Here is a 16,217-nt window from a genome sequence, read left to right on the forward strand (position 1 = left end):
CCTTGTACAGCACAGTACCTATAGGCCATGTCTGCTGAGTCGTTTGACTATATCTATCCATCTCCAGACGGGCTGCTCAGCAGTGTCGATATGAGTTGAAGCAATGGAGAGAAAAGAAAAATAATAAAGCTGGCAATTCCTTCATGACTTGCTTGCCGATTATCTTCCTACTAGTTGCCGGCTTCATAGCCAGATCGTACAGTACATTCACTCGGCAAACATTGACAATCAGCTTGATTACTATTCTAGCATTATTTCTACCTGCATACCCAGGTATCCATTCAGCGTTTAGGGAGTTACCTAGTTGCCAGCACCTACCCGAAACAATGAGGAGGATGGAAAACCATCGAATGAGGGAAGGAAGGCTTTTTTGGCTTGTTTATAATTTATAAAAGGCCTACCTACCTATCTACTTTCTGGCGCTCTTTCCGCCATTCATTCTCATTCTCATTCTTTCTGATATAATATACCATTGCCTTTGTGTCGACTGAGATGGCTACTCTTGGACATCGACAGCTCTATAAATAAAAAAAAGGTCGCCTTTTTGTTTTGACTGCCTGAGTGTGAGTGAATTTTTCTCCGTCTTTGCCGTGGAGATTTATTGATTACGGACAGTTCTGCTATGTCAGTCCGTTTCTTTGTTGGAAAGATCGTTTTACAATGCCATCATCGACTCAATTCGCGGCTGTTGACGACCGCAGACAGAACTTGCCAATCAGGACTCTTTGACCACAGTCAACGAATGAGGCTACGTTGGTAGTGCCGTGTTCTGTATAGTGACATGCAGAGGCAGAGCGACTGTCGCAACTGTCTATGGCACCTGCCATCCAAAATGATATTCCATCCAGATCCTGCGTCTGTATATTACTGCTACATATACGGAAGCATCCTCTCTTTGATCGATTTTCATTTGGATGACAACACTCGTGTTTGCGTTTTTCGATCTACTCTGTCATTTCCGACGGGGGACACCTCCGTTCTTTAATGATATTCACACCATGTTCCGTCCATGACTAAATCGAATGACTCCCCTTTGGGAGTCATCAACCACCCATGGGGTATAAATATGCGTCTCTGCAAGAGGGTGAGGGATTCATATCTGTATCATCATCAGATTTGCTGCTCTCTGCTTCTTCTGCTCGGCTTTTCTCGATAACACTTTATTCAGGTTTACCATACATCTTCATAAATCTTTTATCACTATTTATTCTTCAGCATGACTTCGCCTCTGACGAAACTGGCTGTAGCAGCCACATCTGTAGCAGCACTCTTCTCAGCCCTGCTTATATCTAACCCTTCGTTTGCTTTTCCAGGTCTGGGACTCAAATCGGCAGACCTTGAAGGCTATGGTCTTCCATATCCACTCTTGATCCTGGTCAACCCTTTGGCCAGGTCCCTGTCTGGACCAGCTGTATCCGGATCAGTTCTGTCTCATCCTCCCGCTCCTGAAGGGCTCGTGTCTGTTGAGAGCGTTGCAAACGACAAGATTATTCCAAGTACAACGAATACCACTCGCGAACACGCACCAGATCAATGGGAAGCCATCCGCGTTAGGGAAATCGATCCCCACGGATTCTTCCACCTCGGTGACGACGGTGTCCGTCGCAGCTTTGGCGGTAACAAGAAGGTGGTCGCCTACCGGCGGCTCAGCCCGGCTGAAATCCGTCGCGATATCGACAGTCTCGCGGAGGCGATGGCGCGATCTGTTTCCAGGAGCAAGAACAAAAACAACGAGATATTCCTCGATGCCCTGGTCAAGCACCTGGACGAAGTCTACGAGGGGGTCGATGGACGTGACGTGACGGATCCGATGGATCTGTGGTACACAAGCGAGACGAGTAGACCTGCATGGGAACCGCCAGTCGAATGGCAAGACACAGATGACGCGATGGGTAGTTGCAGGTATGTTATATATCTCATTCTGTTGTAGCACTGACCTTCCTTTCTTCCTCCTTCCTACTCTATTCTACATATACATGTACTCTTCCCATCTTTTCATCATTGGATACATGTACTGTTCTCTTGACGGTAGTCACTGTTGCTTAAATATACTGACTTAGGGACGATATGATCGGTTATCCCGGGACCAGATGCTTGGTTGGGCATGTCATCTGTGCAAGTCACGAATGTATTACCGGCCTTCCGGAATGTCCGATGTGTGACTCGATGGACAATCATAGAGATAGATATTGTACGCCGCCTCAGAATTGAGCCGACTATCTATCGGGTCGAAATTGTTTCCTTTCCTTTTCTTAATTAATTTTGTATTTTCATTCTTTTTTTTCTTTGTCCTTTGACTTTACCTTCTTTCATATGTTCTCACCACTTAATCATTTATATTAGCTCTTTGATTTCTTGATTTCACTCCTTTGTGCATGTTGTTAGTTTGTTCATGTACGGAGTACAGTACTTTTTTTTAATTAGTTAGATTTGGTTTTGTTGAGTTTCCTTCCCCCCCCAACTGGTGGCTTTTTTTGCCAGATGCATGTACGGTACATACATTACAAACATACACATACCGATAATTTATAAAATTGGTTGAGAAACAGCTCATAAAAGTTACATATATATACATATGCAGGAGGAGTACATGTACAGTTCATGTATGTACTTTGCTGCATAGCACCTGCAGATATGTACTGTACTGTACTGTACATACAATATGCTTGCATATGCATGTGTATGTGTCTGTGCTATGTGCAAGACAATAATATATTGGTAAGATAACAATATAATATTGGACTGGTAATATAGACCAAAGAAGGATCCATCCAGACAATAATAGAATACAATGCAGTATACAGCTTTGTTTGTCTTTGTTACATTGCCCAGAGTTTCTATCTATCTACATATTATCTATTTGTAGAGACAAAATGAATACAGTGAAGACTATCGGTATAGTTGTTTATTTTATTTTATTTCACAGAAGAAGAAGGATCCAGCCTTGCATTGCCACATTTCTTGCTAATTACATGTACTGTTCCCACGGGACATGTTATCTACGTCGTGCTCAGCTTCGCCGTCACAGCATTCGTCGCCAGCGTTTCAATCCGCTGCGCATACAGGTCCATCGAATGCATCATCGGGTCGCCAAAGACGACGATTCGCAGTTCGGCGTCTGTGGTTACGCATGCTTCGATGGATGAGTCTTGCTGCTGCTGCTGTTGGTTCTGTCTGTTTTTACTGCTCGTCCGAAGATGACTAGGCGTCCTGCAACTGATAGCGACGAGATGGGCACCTTCCAACGCGCAACGGGCTGCTTCTTGTTTTGTGGCTTTGCGCTCAGCTTGGTTGTGGAATGGTTGTTCGATAGCAGAGTGTTCAGATGAGCTAATGGCGAGCCTGGCGCTGGACTCGCGTACAGCTCCAACAGAGACAACACATACGCCCGGTCCGCCCGCGGCACCGGATCCCCCTCGTTGATGAAGGAGAAGAAGCACGATTTGCGGTATGCCGGCGAGCGAGGCGTTTCCAGCGGCAGGAGCGAGACCGGCGGCGCGCCAAACGTCACGCAATGCACGCGCTTGAAGAATCCCCGCAAGTGAGTCAGTTCAGATTCGACGGTCTGCGACAGCGACAGCATGTGGCAGTAGAGCAGACTGGCCACCGCACCACCCGCGGAATGGCCCGTGATCAGCAGCGAGCACGACGCCCGGTTGGGATTCTCACGCAGCAGCTCCTGCAGTCGCCTGGCCACGGGACGGACCATCCTGCGCGCCACGGACAGGAACCCGGCATGGCACAGGTTCCCCTCGTCGTCGAGGAAGCCTTCTGGGGATTTAGGGTCCGTCCGCACGTTGACCGTCCAGTCGCGGAAGCTCTGCGTGCCGCGGATGGCGAAGACGATCGTGTTCATGTCGTCGAGCGGGACGGACTTGATCATCATGGCTTTCGTGCCCCGACGCCAGTCGGCCTCGATGTGGGTGTGACGTTCCGCTCCGGAGGGCTTGTCGTATGCTCGACGCGAGTACTGTGCTGCTAGGCAGAGAAGCGGCCAGGTAGCGAAGTAACTGCATCAGAAGTCAGATAGTCAGTCAACTAGTTGACCAGCACTGCGCTTTCTTTGCGATTCCTCGTCCAGCTTCAACGGCGGCAGATGCGGTGGCATCCGCGAGTTTGCATAGAGATAGACCTTGGAAAAGCAATTGCTAGACACGACACGGGTGGCAGCAGCCGTCTTTTTGTCTTTGTCTTTGGATCGCCTGTTATTCTCTCGAGCATCTCCACCGCGAAGCACAGGCTGTGCGTGGGTGACAACTGCGCAGTCAAGTTAGACCAAAGTCGTTAATCGTCTATCCGTAGAATACTTCCCTGTCGCGTCTACTCACCCAGATCACTTTCCAGCCCGCTAAACGAGCCGTCATCGTTCGCCGTGATGACATTGTCGAGTTTCAGCGAGACGGCATCGAAGCCCTTCCAGGTTTGTCGAGCCGATCATCTGATCGTGCACCTCGTAGGCCAGATCCCCCGCATCGTGGAGGGTCTGCGAGAGCGATCCTGGTAGATGAACGCAGGATTGCCATGGACGGTGACGTTTCGGTTCGTCTGAAGCTGCTGATGGCTGGGATACCTGCTGGTTGTATGCGTAGACTGGAGGAGTGGACTGCACAGGAGCAGACGGGGCACTGTAAGGCTGATGCTGATATTCCGGATTCGATGATGATGGCGGTGGACAAGAAGCATCTGCACCAGAGGGAACAGATTGATGATAAAAGCTCGTATTATTATTATTAAGCTCCGCTGCAGACAAGTTCGTCGTTGAACACGTCGCTAATGGCGTGGATGGCGGTAGACATGTCGGAGAAGTAGCAGAGTGCTTGCGGAGCTTGACGACTGGGGCAAAGAGAGGCATGGCGAGGATTATTATATTATTAGTCATGATCTGAACTGAGCTGGTTTATACCAATCTTCGAATTGATTTAATTATTACAGTCCAGTGTTGCAGCAGGCAGAGAACTCGAGCCCTTTCTATATATATGTACTGTACTCTACAGAGTACGCCTCAACCAACTCCAGTACCATACCGTACCATGCTGCGCCTTAAACTACTAACTCTGACTAATAACATCCATGTCAAAAACCCCAAAGAGCTGGGTACAGTACATGTACTACCGCATAATCCCTGCAATGCCTAGCATAAGGCTGATTTGGTTCTGCACCGCCCTGATGCAAGCTTGCTCATAACTCGCTGCTTCGCGAGCCGGGCGTGTGATGGCGCATGTCTTCTCGGCCAATCATGGCTTTGTGTTTGCCTGTCAAGTCAGCTGAATAAAAATAAGGCCGGGCAAGAGGGCACTAAAGTATTTAATAACTGGTGGCTACCTAATTACAGGGTAGAGTAGATGGCCTCTACGTAGATATAATAGAGTCTGGATACGTTCTACAGCAGTGATAATAAGGCTCTATCTATCTACTAGAAGACTTGGAAGACGCGCTTAGTTTTATCCTGCAAGAGGATTGGTATGGTTGATTTCATCTCTCCCCAATTGGCTTGCGATGACTAAGGTATGCGTTATGCGTCGAGGACCATCGCTAATGCCATGGCCAGCGATAATATACTTTGTGTTCATACTTCAGGAGAAGGACGAGGTTGAACTCTCAGCAATGCGTCATATATATTTATTTTTTTATAGAACAAACAGAACCACTCCATATGGCTTGCTCTATTTTGGTACTTATTTTTTTTTACCTCCTTCGCTTTGTCTTCGTCCACATCTTCACAAATTCCTGCTTTTCCTGAACACCTAGTCCAACCCGCTTGACTCGCCCCAGCCGGGCGAGCGCTTCGCCCACATAGTCCAGCACGGCCTTTTGCTCGCGAGTCAAGTCGCTGTTGGCGTCGTCGCCCAAGAGCGTGTCGGTACTGCTGCTTGGCGTGCCATCAATGGTGTCCACGTGATTGGTTGCGGAGGCGGAGCTGCTGTTGGTAACGCATTCTGCGATCCGGACCCGGATGCAATGCGTCGGCCTGCTCAGCAAGTTCCACAGAAACGTGAAATAACTCCCCGGAATCGGCGTCGTCACGTCTGCGGGCGTGTACCGGACGCTCACGGGGTAGATCTTCGTCTGTGGAGGAACGGCCACCAGAGACCGGCTCAGGGGTAAGACGCCCCGTCCGTTCGTGGTCGTGCACTCGGGAAAGATCACAATAGGGCGGTTGGGATATTTTTTCAGGAGCGTCGAAATATCTACCAGGCGAGCCCCGGGTCGAGGCGTGACTTCGGGAGAGGAGAAAGAGAGTAGGATGGCCTGGAACAAGGACAGTTGCTCCACCTTGGTAGTATTCGGGTAGGATGCGGTGAAGACCGGATCAAAGATGGCAGCCAGGTAGACGGCGTCAATGGGCGACGTAAATGAAGAGGCGATGATCGAGCTACCGTCCGGGAGGCGATCCTGATGCTGTTTCGCGAGTGACCTGCCAGGCGATTAGATTAGGTCTCCGGCACTTCTTGCATTTCGCTGCTATGTCAGACGAACCCTCTTTTGACGCCGTCGACCTGGAGGTCAATCCACCAGAGGCTCGGTATGCCCAGGATACACCATAGCGACGCCTTCTTCCCCAGCGATCCGATGGGAAGCCATTGCAGCACCAAAAAGTAGCTGAGACAGAACGTCACGAGCAACGGCAGTCGGAAGCAGAAAAGAAAGATGTGCAGCGGGAGCTGGAGACCGGAAGGCTGGGCAGGAATGGGGAGGAAGGGCGCGATACCCGAACCTGAAGAGATGGTTCGTCAGTCTGGAGAACGGACAACAGTGTCAGAACTGATCATTACCTCGGTCTCTGAACTGCGAAAACTTCTCCATTTTGTAGAGAACAGATCACAAATTGCGGTCAGGAGATGGTATAGCAGCGACAACCGCTAATTCCGCGCCATATGCCTGCAACACGTGGATGTAGATAGTAACAGCGTGGGAACCGTCAAGACATCCGCGAGATCGCAATAAGAATGGTATCAACCAGCTCAGCGAGATCGAAGTCTGGTGGTTCGAGGCCTAATAAAAGTCCAGGCCAGCTGAAAGATGTCGGAAGACGACCTCGTCGCGCTGCAAGGCCGCCGATTTGGACAATTAATAATGAATAATCAATTGGGCGCGATCATCAGGCTGTTGGCGCTGCGCATTTTGACATGTGAAAGTCTGGAAGACCACGACGTCCAGACCGCCGGGCCACACCGCCCACGTGACCCGCATGCTCCCCGATCGAGACTTTCCAAAAAGGGTTGTCCCAACAAAACTGGCAACATCTCCATTACACAGAGGCCCATCAATATACTTTGTAATTTCCTTACCTGTGAATTACGCGATCCGGTTAGTTTTCCCGCCTTCGGGTTCGCGTCCTCTTGCCGCCCAGAATTTCCACGGTCACCAGACTCGCCATTATAGAAACCGGCTCCTCTTGCCCGTTTATTGTATCCCTCCATTGTTCGCATTTTCTTCTGTCTCTCCCTCTCTTTTCCCGCCTTACGCATCCACTGGCCCTTCCCGGTTGCACATATAATCGCGTTGGGGGCCCCCCTTTCCCTCCCCATCCCTGCACGGCCTCCCCGAACTGTCGCTGTGCCGCTGCTTGATCGGCATCTTCATTGATCTTTTTTTTTCGCTCTTCCCCTCTTCCCCTCCCCCTAACACCTGGCCTCACCACGCTGTCTTATGTGATTCCGTGATGGTCTACGCATCTGGTGGACTGGTGTCTGCTCGACTGTGGAGCTGGTTATGGCTATAACAGCGGCCAATGGCTACTACAGCACACCATCTGATGTTATAATGCTTCATCGTCAGGAGCAAAATCAGCAACAACTACCAGGAAAATACAAGAAAGGCAAAAAGTTGCCAGCAGAAGGTTGTCAGCAGAAAGTAGTAAGCAGAATCAGCAACAACTGCTGGGAAAATGCAAGGCAAAGAGCGTCCAACAGGAAGTTGCCAGCAACAAGTTACTAGCAGAAAGTGGCCAGTAAAAAATTGCCAGCAGAAAGTGGTCAGCAGAAAGTGACCAGCGGAGAGTGATTACAAATAATGACAAGTAGTTAAACGTATTTCCCGGCCGACCCGGCCACCCACCTACACCCGCGAATACTATATGAAGCTATATTATCTGCCCAAAACGCCAATTATATACAAAAAGTTATGAATTGAAGCGATTCGGGCATCGAACCCGAGTATGCCTAATAGTATTACAGTTACTACATCTTGGCGGCACACACGTACGAGTTGTGGAAGCCGCCTCTGCAGCTGGAGCGGCTATAGCCTCTGGCAGCTGATTTTTACCTGAAATTCGACTTTGAATAAGAGCCTGCGCTTCCTGGATTGAAAGACCCCATTCATGAGATATCTGATTAGTCGATCACTTATGCTTTTGCTTCTGCTTCTCATTTATAGCCCATAAATCATGATTCTCCTTTGCAAGAATCACAGCACTATTTATAGCTAATTAATAGCCCTTAATAAGCTGATTTAGAGCTGCATTTATAGGGCTCGGAGGGCTCTATATATGCTGTTTTAGTAAGGCCTTAATTATAGCTGCCTGATGCTGTAATTTGATAATATTATGAGGTGTCTCTAGCACCTAATTGGATAAGATACTCCCAGCACAGCTTCTAGGTGGTATAGGGGTCTTAAGCTATATATTAAGCTGTATAAGGACCTGATCTGGTTAAAATGATACTAATACAGTTGCTGTGAAGCCATTTTTGATATTCTCTGGTTTGAATGCTTCCATGTAAGCTTTTATGTATGCTTCAAGGAAATCTAGCTTGTCAATATGATTATTATTATTATTATTCAAGTTTAACGTCCATACCTGTTACGAACCAACAAGAAGGGACGCTGTCCAACACAGCAACGCAGGATGAAACACTACCCCGCAGGACAAGGTCAAGACTACACAAGGAGATACCATTTGAGGTCACGTGACAAGGTATACGAATACCATGGGAATATACCAAGAATGGTATACAAGAAGGTCTTGAGAATACCAGGACAACATACCCCCGGAAGGTACACAAAATGGTATACCTAAGGAGGAATATAAAAGGAGGAAGAATTCCAGCCATGTACCTAGTCTTTCTGTTACTCGCGCTCAATTCACTTCATTCAACTTAAGTTACTAAGATACTTGCTCTGGAGGGTCAGCAAGACTTCTTACTACTATTGGTATACATTTGGTATAGCTCTAGTAGGCGTTGCCTCTGACCTAGTCGTTATTATTCTCTGTTACTGAAGACCCCTCATTGTGTTTCGCGTTACCAGCCGTCTTGTGGGAGATCGTCCGAGGAAGAGCCCTTCGCCAGTTAGGCCGTTGTCTCTGAGGGATAGAGACCCGGATCAGTTCGATCGTCGCGTGCTCGTGGACGGTATAGAGTCAAGAGGACTCCTTGATCCTTCCCTAACCACCACTGCTAAGTATCGACGACTACGGTTGGACCCAGCGCGTAACAATACCGAGCCTTTCGGCTATGATAGACCCCGAATCACGGGCCACAGCCCCTATCTAGTCTCTAAACTCATCTTTGACCATTCTAGACCTTTTCCTCGCCCCAAACTGCCTTACCGCGCAGGGCTTTTGGGCATTAAGTATGCCCTCCTTGGTGTTGTCACTGTATGGGTGTCACCTGCCTGCTGCAGGCCACCCTCCCCTATTATCCCTCCCCCTCTCGTTCTGCCTCCTCCAGGGCCTCCAGCCCCCATTCATCATCCCTATGAGCCCTATCTACCACCCGTGAATGGTCCAGTCAGTATGATTAATTCTAAGCTGCATATTGACTTCTATAAGGCAGCTATATATATACTTTAGAACTGCAAAACAGCTGACATTAAGAGGGCTATAGACCAGTCAACAGTAGAAACCTTCTATGAGGGGCAGAATAGGAAATAAGAGACAGGCTGTATACTACAAAGAAATCAAATGTTAAGGAATAGTGGGATTTGACAAAAGAAACAACAAAAAAAAAGGGGGGGGGGGGAGTCAGGATAGTTAACTAGTTAACTAGATTAGACTAGGTAACGTTAGTAGGGTTCTTGCTTAATCATTCGCCCCTAGGTGCCACTTCCTAGTGGCTATTTTTGACTCCTTGAGGAATTCAACTGGGCTTCCCTGGCCTTCCTTAGAAAATAGATAGAAAAGATTATAATCTTTTCTATTTACCCTAGAGAATGCTCTATATCTGATATCCCTATAGGCTGGGCAGTGGAATAATAGATGATATGGGATCTGTGTGACAGGTGGTAATTTAAACAGAACGATTACGACTTAGCTGTTGTGGAGTAGGCGATACGCCGTTGGTACGAGTGCACAACCAAAGCCGCTAGAAGCCGTGTATCAGGATGAGTTCTACCGCGTTTTTAATTCATTGCTCAGCAGTGGTTCGGGAATTTCGAGCGAGTGGTCTCGTGGTTCTAGTGGGAGAATTGACTTCAGGATTGTCGGCCCCAAATGGGGTATTGAACTTGTCCGAGATGGGAATCGCCTAACTGAGCATTGTCAGAAATTTCTCCCTGGCGGCGCGTATTTTCAATGGATCCAAGATGGGTTTCTGAGCGATTCGATTATCCTAGACTGTGGCCATCAGCACCCCAAACCATGCAGTAAGATTGCCCCTATCTCTTTGTTTCTTAGTGCCTGCTAACAAAAGTAGATTCATTTGGGCTGAGACTTTGGCGGGTAGTATTTGATGCTGATTACTCATCCGCATACGTGGTAGATTCTAATTGCGAAGGAGTGCTCCCACGTTTCCTATTACTCAACTAGATGTTGAAGACATCACAGCTTCCTTTGGCAGCGTCCACATACGGCATGGGTCTTGTGCTGGAAAACATACTGAGATATTGCTATCGTTAGCAGCAGAATTGCATGTAAAGTATACATACAGCTAGGCTAGCTGTCAAGTTCAAAATAGTATTATTGCTAAAGCACATTCCACTGGTCATTGATCATTCTCTATATGTATTTCTGGTTTAAACCTTATATTACAAGCACAAGATAGCGCGGCATCTTCATGTCCCTTTTACATGAGCTTCATCTCTCAATACGTTCTCCATAGAGAACCTGCGCAATTCACATAGAGAGGATGACGTCGCTCTGATGACATGTCGAACAGTCAGTGGGAACAATGGTTCCATTATGAGTTCGAGTAAGAAAGGCTGTGAGGTGCCATTATCAACAAATCAGATGACCTCCTGTAACACCCCACTATCCAAGTTTTCAATGAAGATTAGGTGCTCTACAAGAGAAAGAACCTGAAGTTAACTACGCCTCAACTTCGAAATAAAAGACAATAGCTCACCGGTCTTAAATTATTGGGGAACTCTCATCCAGAGCCCTGAGGAAGTCCCTATAGAAAGGAGGCGAGCCTGGTCACCTCATGGCAAAGCATTAATGTAATAAGCCGCCCGCAGAGTGGTGTTGATTAGTGCAAATAAAAGTTATACTAAAGCCACCCTGCTCTAAGGTTTACTTGAAGGGCCTTTAAATTCAAGGATTATTACCGAGGTCGCTAGCTACGCTTAAATTTGACTAATTAACTCTGTAAGGTTATCCTTAACTGGCCCGCATATGGAACACCACTCCGAACGAGGTGTCCCGCATGAAATGATACTAAGAATCAGTGGCGCTTATTAATCGTTCATTGAAGACAAGTTAATGCAGATGTCATCCCTGCTATATTCCTCTGTACTGAGATTGTCTTGTCAATGTCGAGTTGATTGAGTCCTTAATGTCTGACAACCATCCAGACATCTTTCATCGTCCTGTTCTGCATCTCTCCACCCTCCCTCCTTCACCTTTCTCCTCGCCCTGAGCGCGTTATCTGCTTCGGTCGATGTGGAGGAGGTCATCTTGCCTCATGAATTGCACAATCCAAATGCCTCTCAGACCATCCTCCTCATCCATGGCGGATTCTCTAGTGAAGAATGGAACAAGGTCTGGCCGTGTCTTACAGCAAGCAAAGACTATCACGTCCTGATTCCCGATCTGCAGTGTCATGGTAGAGCAATCTCTCTGGAAAGACATGGACTCTTCTTCGACTTGGACGATACGGCTGATCATCTCGCAACACTCATCCGCGACCGAGCCCGCAAGGGGGTCGCGCAAGTGGCAGGTATGAGCATCGGCGCCCATGTTGCCGCCCATTTAACGGCACACCTACCCAGAAAGGGTGTCAACCCTCTTTGTCATCGGATTCAAGTTCTTCCCCAGAACACCGGATAGTACTTTTGTCTTCGACCGTCTCCGTCTTCTCTCCCATTGGGGTCTACCTCCGTGATTATAGGTTGCCCTAGTTACGAGCCCGAGGGAGGCCATCGCAAGCATCATCCACGGCGAAGGATCGCTCTCGCTGTGTCGAGACATTACCCGGACTTGTTCTGTGATAGATTTCTACCCGTCATTTGTCGCAGAGTGCTCATCGTTGCCGCAGCGAAGGAAAGCCTCTTCCTGGCCAAAGACAGTGTCGAAGGTGCTGCTGCAGCGAAAAAGGAAAAATTACGAGGCAAGATACAGGAGAATATAGAGTCCAAGCAGCAATAGAGGAACAGAAAGATCAAAAGACAAAAGAATGAGGAGAACCAGTCGGTCCATAGGGGGTCTCTGAGAGTTATATGACCGGATTATAATTAAGACAGATCAAATGAGGGAAATTAGGGACAGGGCCCTCCATATTAACGGCTATAAGCTAGATGAATGAAATAGCAGGGAATGGAAGGCCATGAATGTACGAAGGCAACGAAGCTCAAAATGGCCATGCTCTGGGAGGTCAAAAACGACCTCCAGTTATATCACGTGATCAGGTCGGCCGGCGTTAAGGAGGCAAGCATTGCGGAGGACGATGTGCAAAGGCCACAAAAAAAACGGCGTCAAAGACCACGCATTTCGGCGGCGATTTATCAGGTAGATAACTTCTAGATGTAATTACAGTCATATCTCCAGGCATCCCGTCACTCAGTTAATAAGTCCATCTATCCCAGCCATTTGCTGCATGCTGTCACTCTTTCCCCCTTTCTCGTGTCAGACGAGTGATCGATTCGCTGTCTCCTCTACCCCTTAAGCCTGCTCCGTCGACATCATGCCATTTGAAAAGCTTCCATCTGGCGAGACAAACCCAACAATAACCCATCAAGCCAAGCAAATTGGTCGACTGATATATCGACCGGCATCATGGTCTCGCCAGCCGATTGCAAACGACTAGGGAAACACAGCACCAGCCTGCCACCGTTTCACTGGTTCAACGCACAGACTTGGTTCAGACTCCTCGCATGCCCAGCATACGTCCCCGCAGTAGGAATGTCACGACAGCGACCAGAGTTGGCCAGTCGCTTCTGGCGATCCTGATGCTCCAAATCGACCACGTAATGCAAGCCTTCCCCCGGGGAGAAACCGTGAAGTCCAGACAGAGGGTATCTGTAGACAACAAGACCCAGGAAGATCACCGTGAATAGATTCATCTGCCTCTGCCTCTGCCTCTGCCTTTTGCCAATATGTATAGCTATAGAGACCTCAACAAGGGGTGAAACGATCAGAATACATGTACTGAGTAGTTAGGATGGATTAGATTAGATTAGATTAGAAGAAAAAAATGGCCTCGACCAAGAAGCCCGGGTTGTTGCGCAGGTTTGTATAGCCTCCCAACCCGCTTTGTTCCGAGTGGAGTGGATCTCATGTCCGTTTCTGGGCACGTTAACTGCTATATAAAGAAAAATCGAATTTCTTTGACCTCTTTATGCGAACTGAGTCAGTTCGGTCCCAGTACACTCTTAAAGAAACAAAGAAAATGAAAAAGGATAGAATGCCCAGAGGAGTGTCAGGGGTGACACAAGACGGAAAGCAAACGACGGTAGAACCCTAAGCTTGGGCCCTAAACCCTAGATGGGTCGGAAAGCCTTGGCGGCCAGCAACCACCTGACAAGCAGTGACCAGAGCTTGTAATTCACTCAACAGGCCTGTCTAGCAGGGGTAACTGATGCTGTTGCTTGGTTTGTGATAGACTTGGTTTCAGGCTGGCAGAGGCAATTTACAGTGCATAGAATAGCTACATAAGAGTATATACCTATGAATTTATGATAAATAATCGCAGTGAAGAACCTGTTGCTACCAGTTGTATGATATATTTATCTAGCTGGAGTTGTTGAGCTACTCCATATTAGCAAAGCTAGACTCTCAGGCATATACATATGTAATGCTAATATGCCTTGTAGTTTCTAATTCATAGAGTGTGAAACTAATATCAAACTGAATCTAAGCCTATTTTCACTCAATTGCTTGGAAAGCAATCACAGAACATTGTATATTGTTAACCCAAAGGTTCACAACAATGAATTGAAAAGATCATTCATCCCCACAAACTGTCAATCGTATCTCCTCGCTTGTGTTCCCAACGATCAAGTGGCTCCTTCTCTGACTGCAAGACTGTCTTCCACAGCAAACTGTTATCCTTGCATTGATGCCACACACCCATCCCATCTACAGTATACTTAATAACATGGCCATTGTCATCATAGGCGATATGGGGAGGTTCCAGTGTTCCGTCGGCGGCGCAAATGAGGCTCTGGAGTGGTACAAGTCAGTCAGCCAGGTCATTCTCTTTTCTTTTTAGGGGGAAAAGTCGTATTCGAGAGTTCAAACTAAGCTGCCAACCCACCTGAGCAATATACGACAAGCAATGCTTCAAATGCGTAGGAGAGAGGACATCGAGGTCACGGGTGAGGTGGTCATGACGCCCGTGATCCTGCATCTCCTGCATCGTTCCTTGACCCTCCTGCATTGTAGCGCGGAGCATCATCAGGCAATGCAGACCGTGGAACATCGCCACTCCCCATGGCTCTGGATCCGCTGAGGAATCGTTCGTCTTGACATAGACGTATCCGCCCTTCTCGGGGAAAAGGAGCGTGTCCCACGCCTTGTCGCCTGCAGGCCCCAGATCCTCCAGAATCTCAATCACGCGAAAGACGGAGCCGACTGTGTTGTCGCTCTGGGAGTGATCATCTGGTTCACCGTGGTGAGGGATCGAATGCGGACCCGAAGGGAACAATTTCGGCATCGTCTTGGCCATGGCGATCGAGTTCGACTCCCCTGGCGGCGAGAGAACGCGCAAGTAGATGTCGATCGTCGTCACGACGATGAGGATTGCACCGATAGAAACGAGCAGAAGGTGCCAGGTGCATGACGCCGAAGAGGCGGGAGATCTGACGAAGTTCACCATGGCGAGACGATAACCGTCCGGTATCTGAATCAAACTTTCCGAGTCTTTTTTGAATCTTGACTAAAGGAAATCTGCGAAGGGAAGATACAGCGTGGAGATGGGAAAAGGCAGTCGATATTGTCCCACCGGAAGAATTGCAAGGTTCCGTCGAAGGAGGAGAAGGAGAAAGTCACCAATCGACGTGGCAGTTATCACTTGGCCATGACAGCGGTCATTCTTGGATTCACATTTTTGGGATGACTTCGGAGCTTATTCGGAATTTATTTTTCTTGTTCATACTATAACTTCTATAACGAAATCCTCCAATTGAGTTTGGCGACGGTTACGATGGGGATTCCCCGTTTCTTTGTCTATTGTTTGTTGAATTGACCTGTCTACTCTCGATTGCCGAGCAGATCATGTCGGCAGATGGTTTGTTTACAAGATGTCGATCATTTCTCAAGGTCATCCATTGAACTGGGAAAACGCATTCTCATTCTGCAGCTAAGTCCTAATCATGTGGTTGGCAACTCATAGAATATGGTTCCCTTCATAACGAGCAAAATACATCCGTCCTCATCCCATAAGCATATCAATCCCTAACGCAAATTCCACACATCGTCGTCATCTGGAAGGAAGATCCTCCAAATTCATCGCCCCGAAATACCTTCGTGAAGGTTTACTGGCCGTCGCTTAGACGCGCGCGACTTGGCCGTCAGTCGACTCGCGCTTGTCGGGGGGGTTGAAGTAGTAAATAGGAATGGAGCGCTTCTGGCCATGAGGCCCAGTCACATCGGGAGGAGGAATGTAAAAATCTTCACGGTCCTCTTCAGCATTGGCACCCTCCTTAGGGGCAACGTAAAAAGCAACAGCACGCTTGTCGAGGTTTTCATCATCACCCTCCTTGGAGGCGACGTAAAACGCAACAGCGCGCTTGTCGACATTGGCTTTTTCAGGAGTGACATTATAAATTGGTGGAAGGTAGTAATCGCGCTTGTCGAGGTTTGCATCATCACCCTCCTTAGAGGCGACGTAGAAAGCCACAGCGCG

General features: G+C 48.0%; 6 protein-coding genes across 6 annotated transcripts; 2 read left to right on the forward strand and 4 right to left on the reverse strand.

Annotated features, from left to right (window-relative positions):
• Positions 1–1,216: 1,216 nt before the first annotated feature.
• On the forward strand, positions 1,217–2,211 carry T310_6918 (uncharacterized protein; the record flags this gene model as incomplete). The annotated part of the gene is made up of 2 exons (XM_013470285.1): positions 1,217–1,902; positions 2,061–2,211. The coding sequence occupies 2 exons, from the start codon at positions 1,217–1,219 to the stop codon at positions 2,209–2,211; spliced, it is 837 nt and encodes a 278-aa protein (XP_013325739.1).
• A 788-nt stretch (positions 2,212–2,999) lies between these two features.
• T310_6919 (uncharacterized protein) lies at positions 3,000–4,852 on the reverse strand (the record flags this gene model as incomplete). Its single annotated transcript, XM_013470286.1, has 5 exons — positions 3,000–3,348; positions 3,387–4,010; positions 4,155–4,257; positions 4,329–4,413; positions 4,571–4,852. The coding sequence occupies 5 exons, from the start codon at positions 4,850–4,852 to the stop codon at positions 3,000–3,002; spliced, it is 1,443 nt and encodes a 480-aa protein (XP_013325740.1).
• Positions 4,853–5,685: 833 nt separating this feature from the next.
• On the reverse strand, positions 5,686–6,804 carry T310_6920 (uncharacterized protein; the record flags this gene model as incomplete). Its single annotated transcript, XM_013470287.1, has 3 exons — positions 5,686–6,415; positions 6,478–6,715; positions 6,774–6,804. The coding sequence occupies 3 exons, from the start codon at positions 6,802–6,804 to the stop codon at positions 5,686–5,688; spliced, it is 999 nt and encodes a 332-aa protein (XP_013325741.1).
• A 4,312-nt stretch (positions 6,805–11,116) lies between these two features.
• Positions 11,117–12,520, forward strand: T310_6921 (Uncharacterized protein; the record flags this gene model as incomplete). Its single annotated transcript, XM_013470288.1, has 4 exons — positions 11,117–11,126; positions 11,268–11,373; positions 11,728–12,092; positions 12,264–12,520. 4 exons carry the CDS (start codon positions 11,117–11,119, stop codon positions 12,518–12,520), a joined length of 738 nt encoding a protein of 245 aa, XP_013325742.1.
• A 1,798-nt stretch (positions 12,521–14,318) lies between these two features.
• T310_6922 (uncharacterized protein) lies at positions 14,319–15,188 on the reverse strand (the record flags this gene model as incomplete). Its single annotated transcript, XM_013470289.1, has 3 exons — positions 14,319–14,395; positions 14,441–14,534; positions 14,628–15,188. The coding sequence occupies 3 exons, from the start codon at positions 15,186–15,188 to the stop codon at positions 14,319–14,321; spliced, it is 732 nt and encodes a 243-aa protein (XP_013325743.1).
• A 672-nt stretch (positions 15,189–15,860) lies between these two features.
• On the reverse strand, positions 15,861–16,217 carry T310_6923 (uncharacterized protein; the record flags this gene model as incomplete). The annotated part of the gene is made up of 1 exon (XM_013470290.1): positions 15,861–16,217. A coding segment is annotated over one exon (357 nt), but the record flags the coding sequence as incomplete, so codon positions are not given.

The sequence above is a fragment of the Rasamsonia emersonii genome (genome assembly GCF_000968595.1).
Source record: "Rasamsonia emersonii CBS 393.64 chromosome Unknown ctg1118621760474, whole genome shotgun sequence".
In the NCBI taxonomy this organism is placed as follows: domain Eukaryota; kingdom Fungi; phylum Ascomycota; class Eurotiomycetes; order Eurotiales; family Trichocomaceae; genus Rasamsonia; species Rasamsonia emersonii.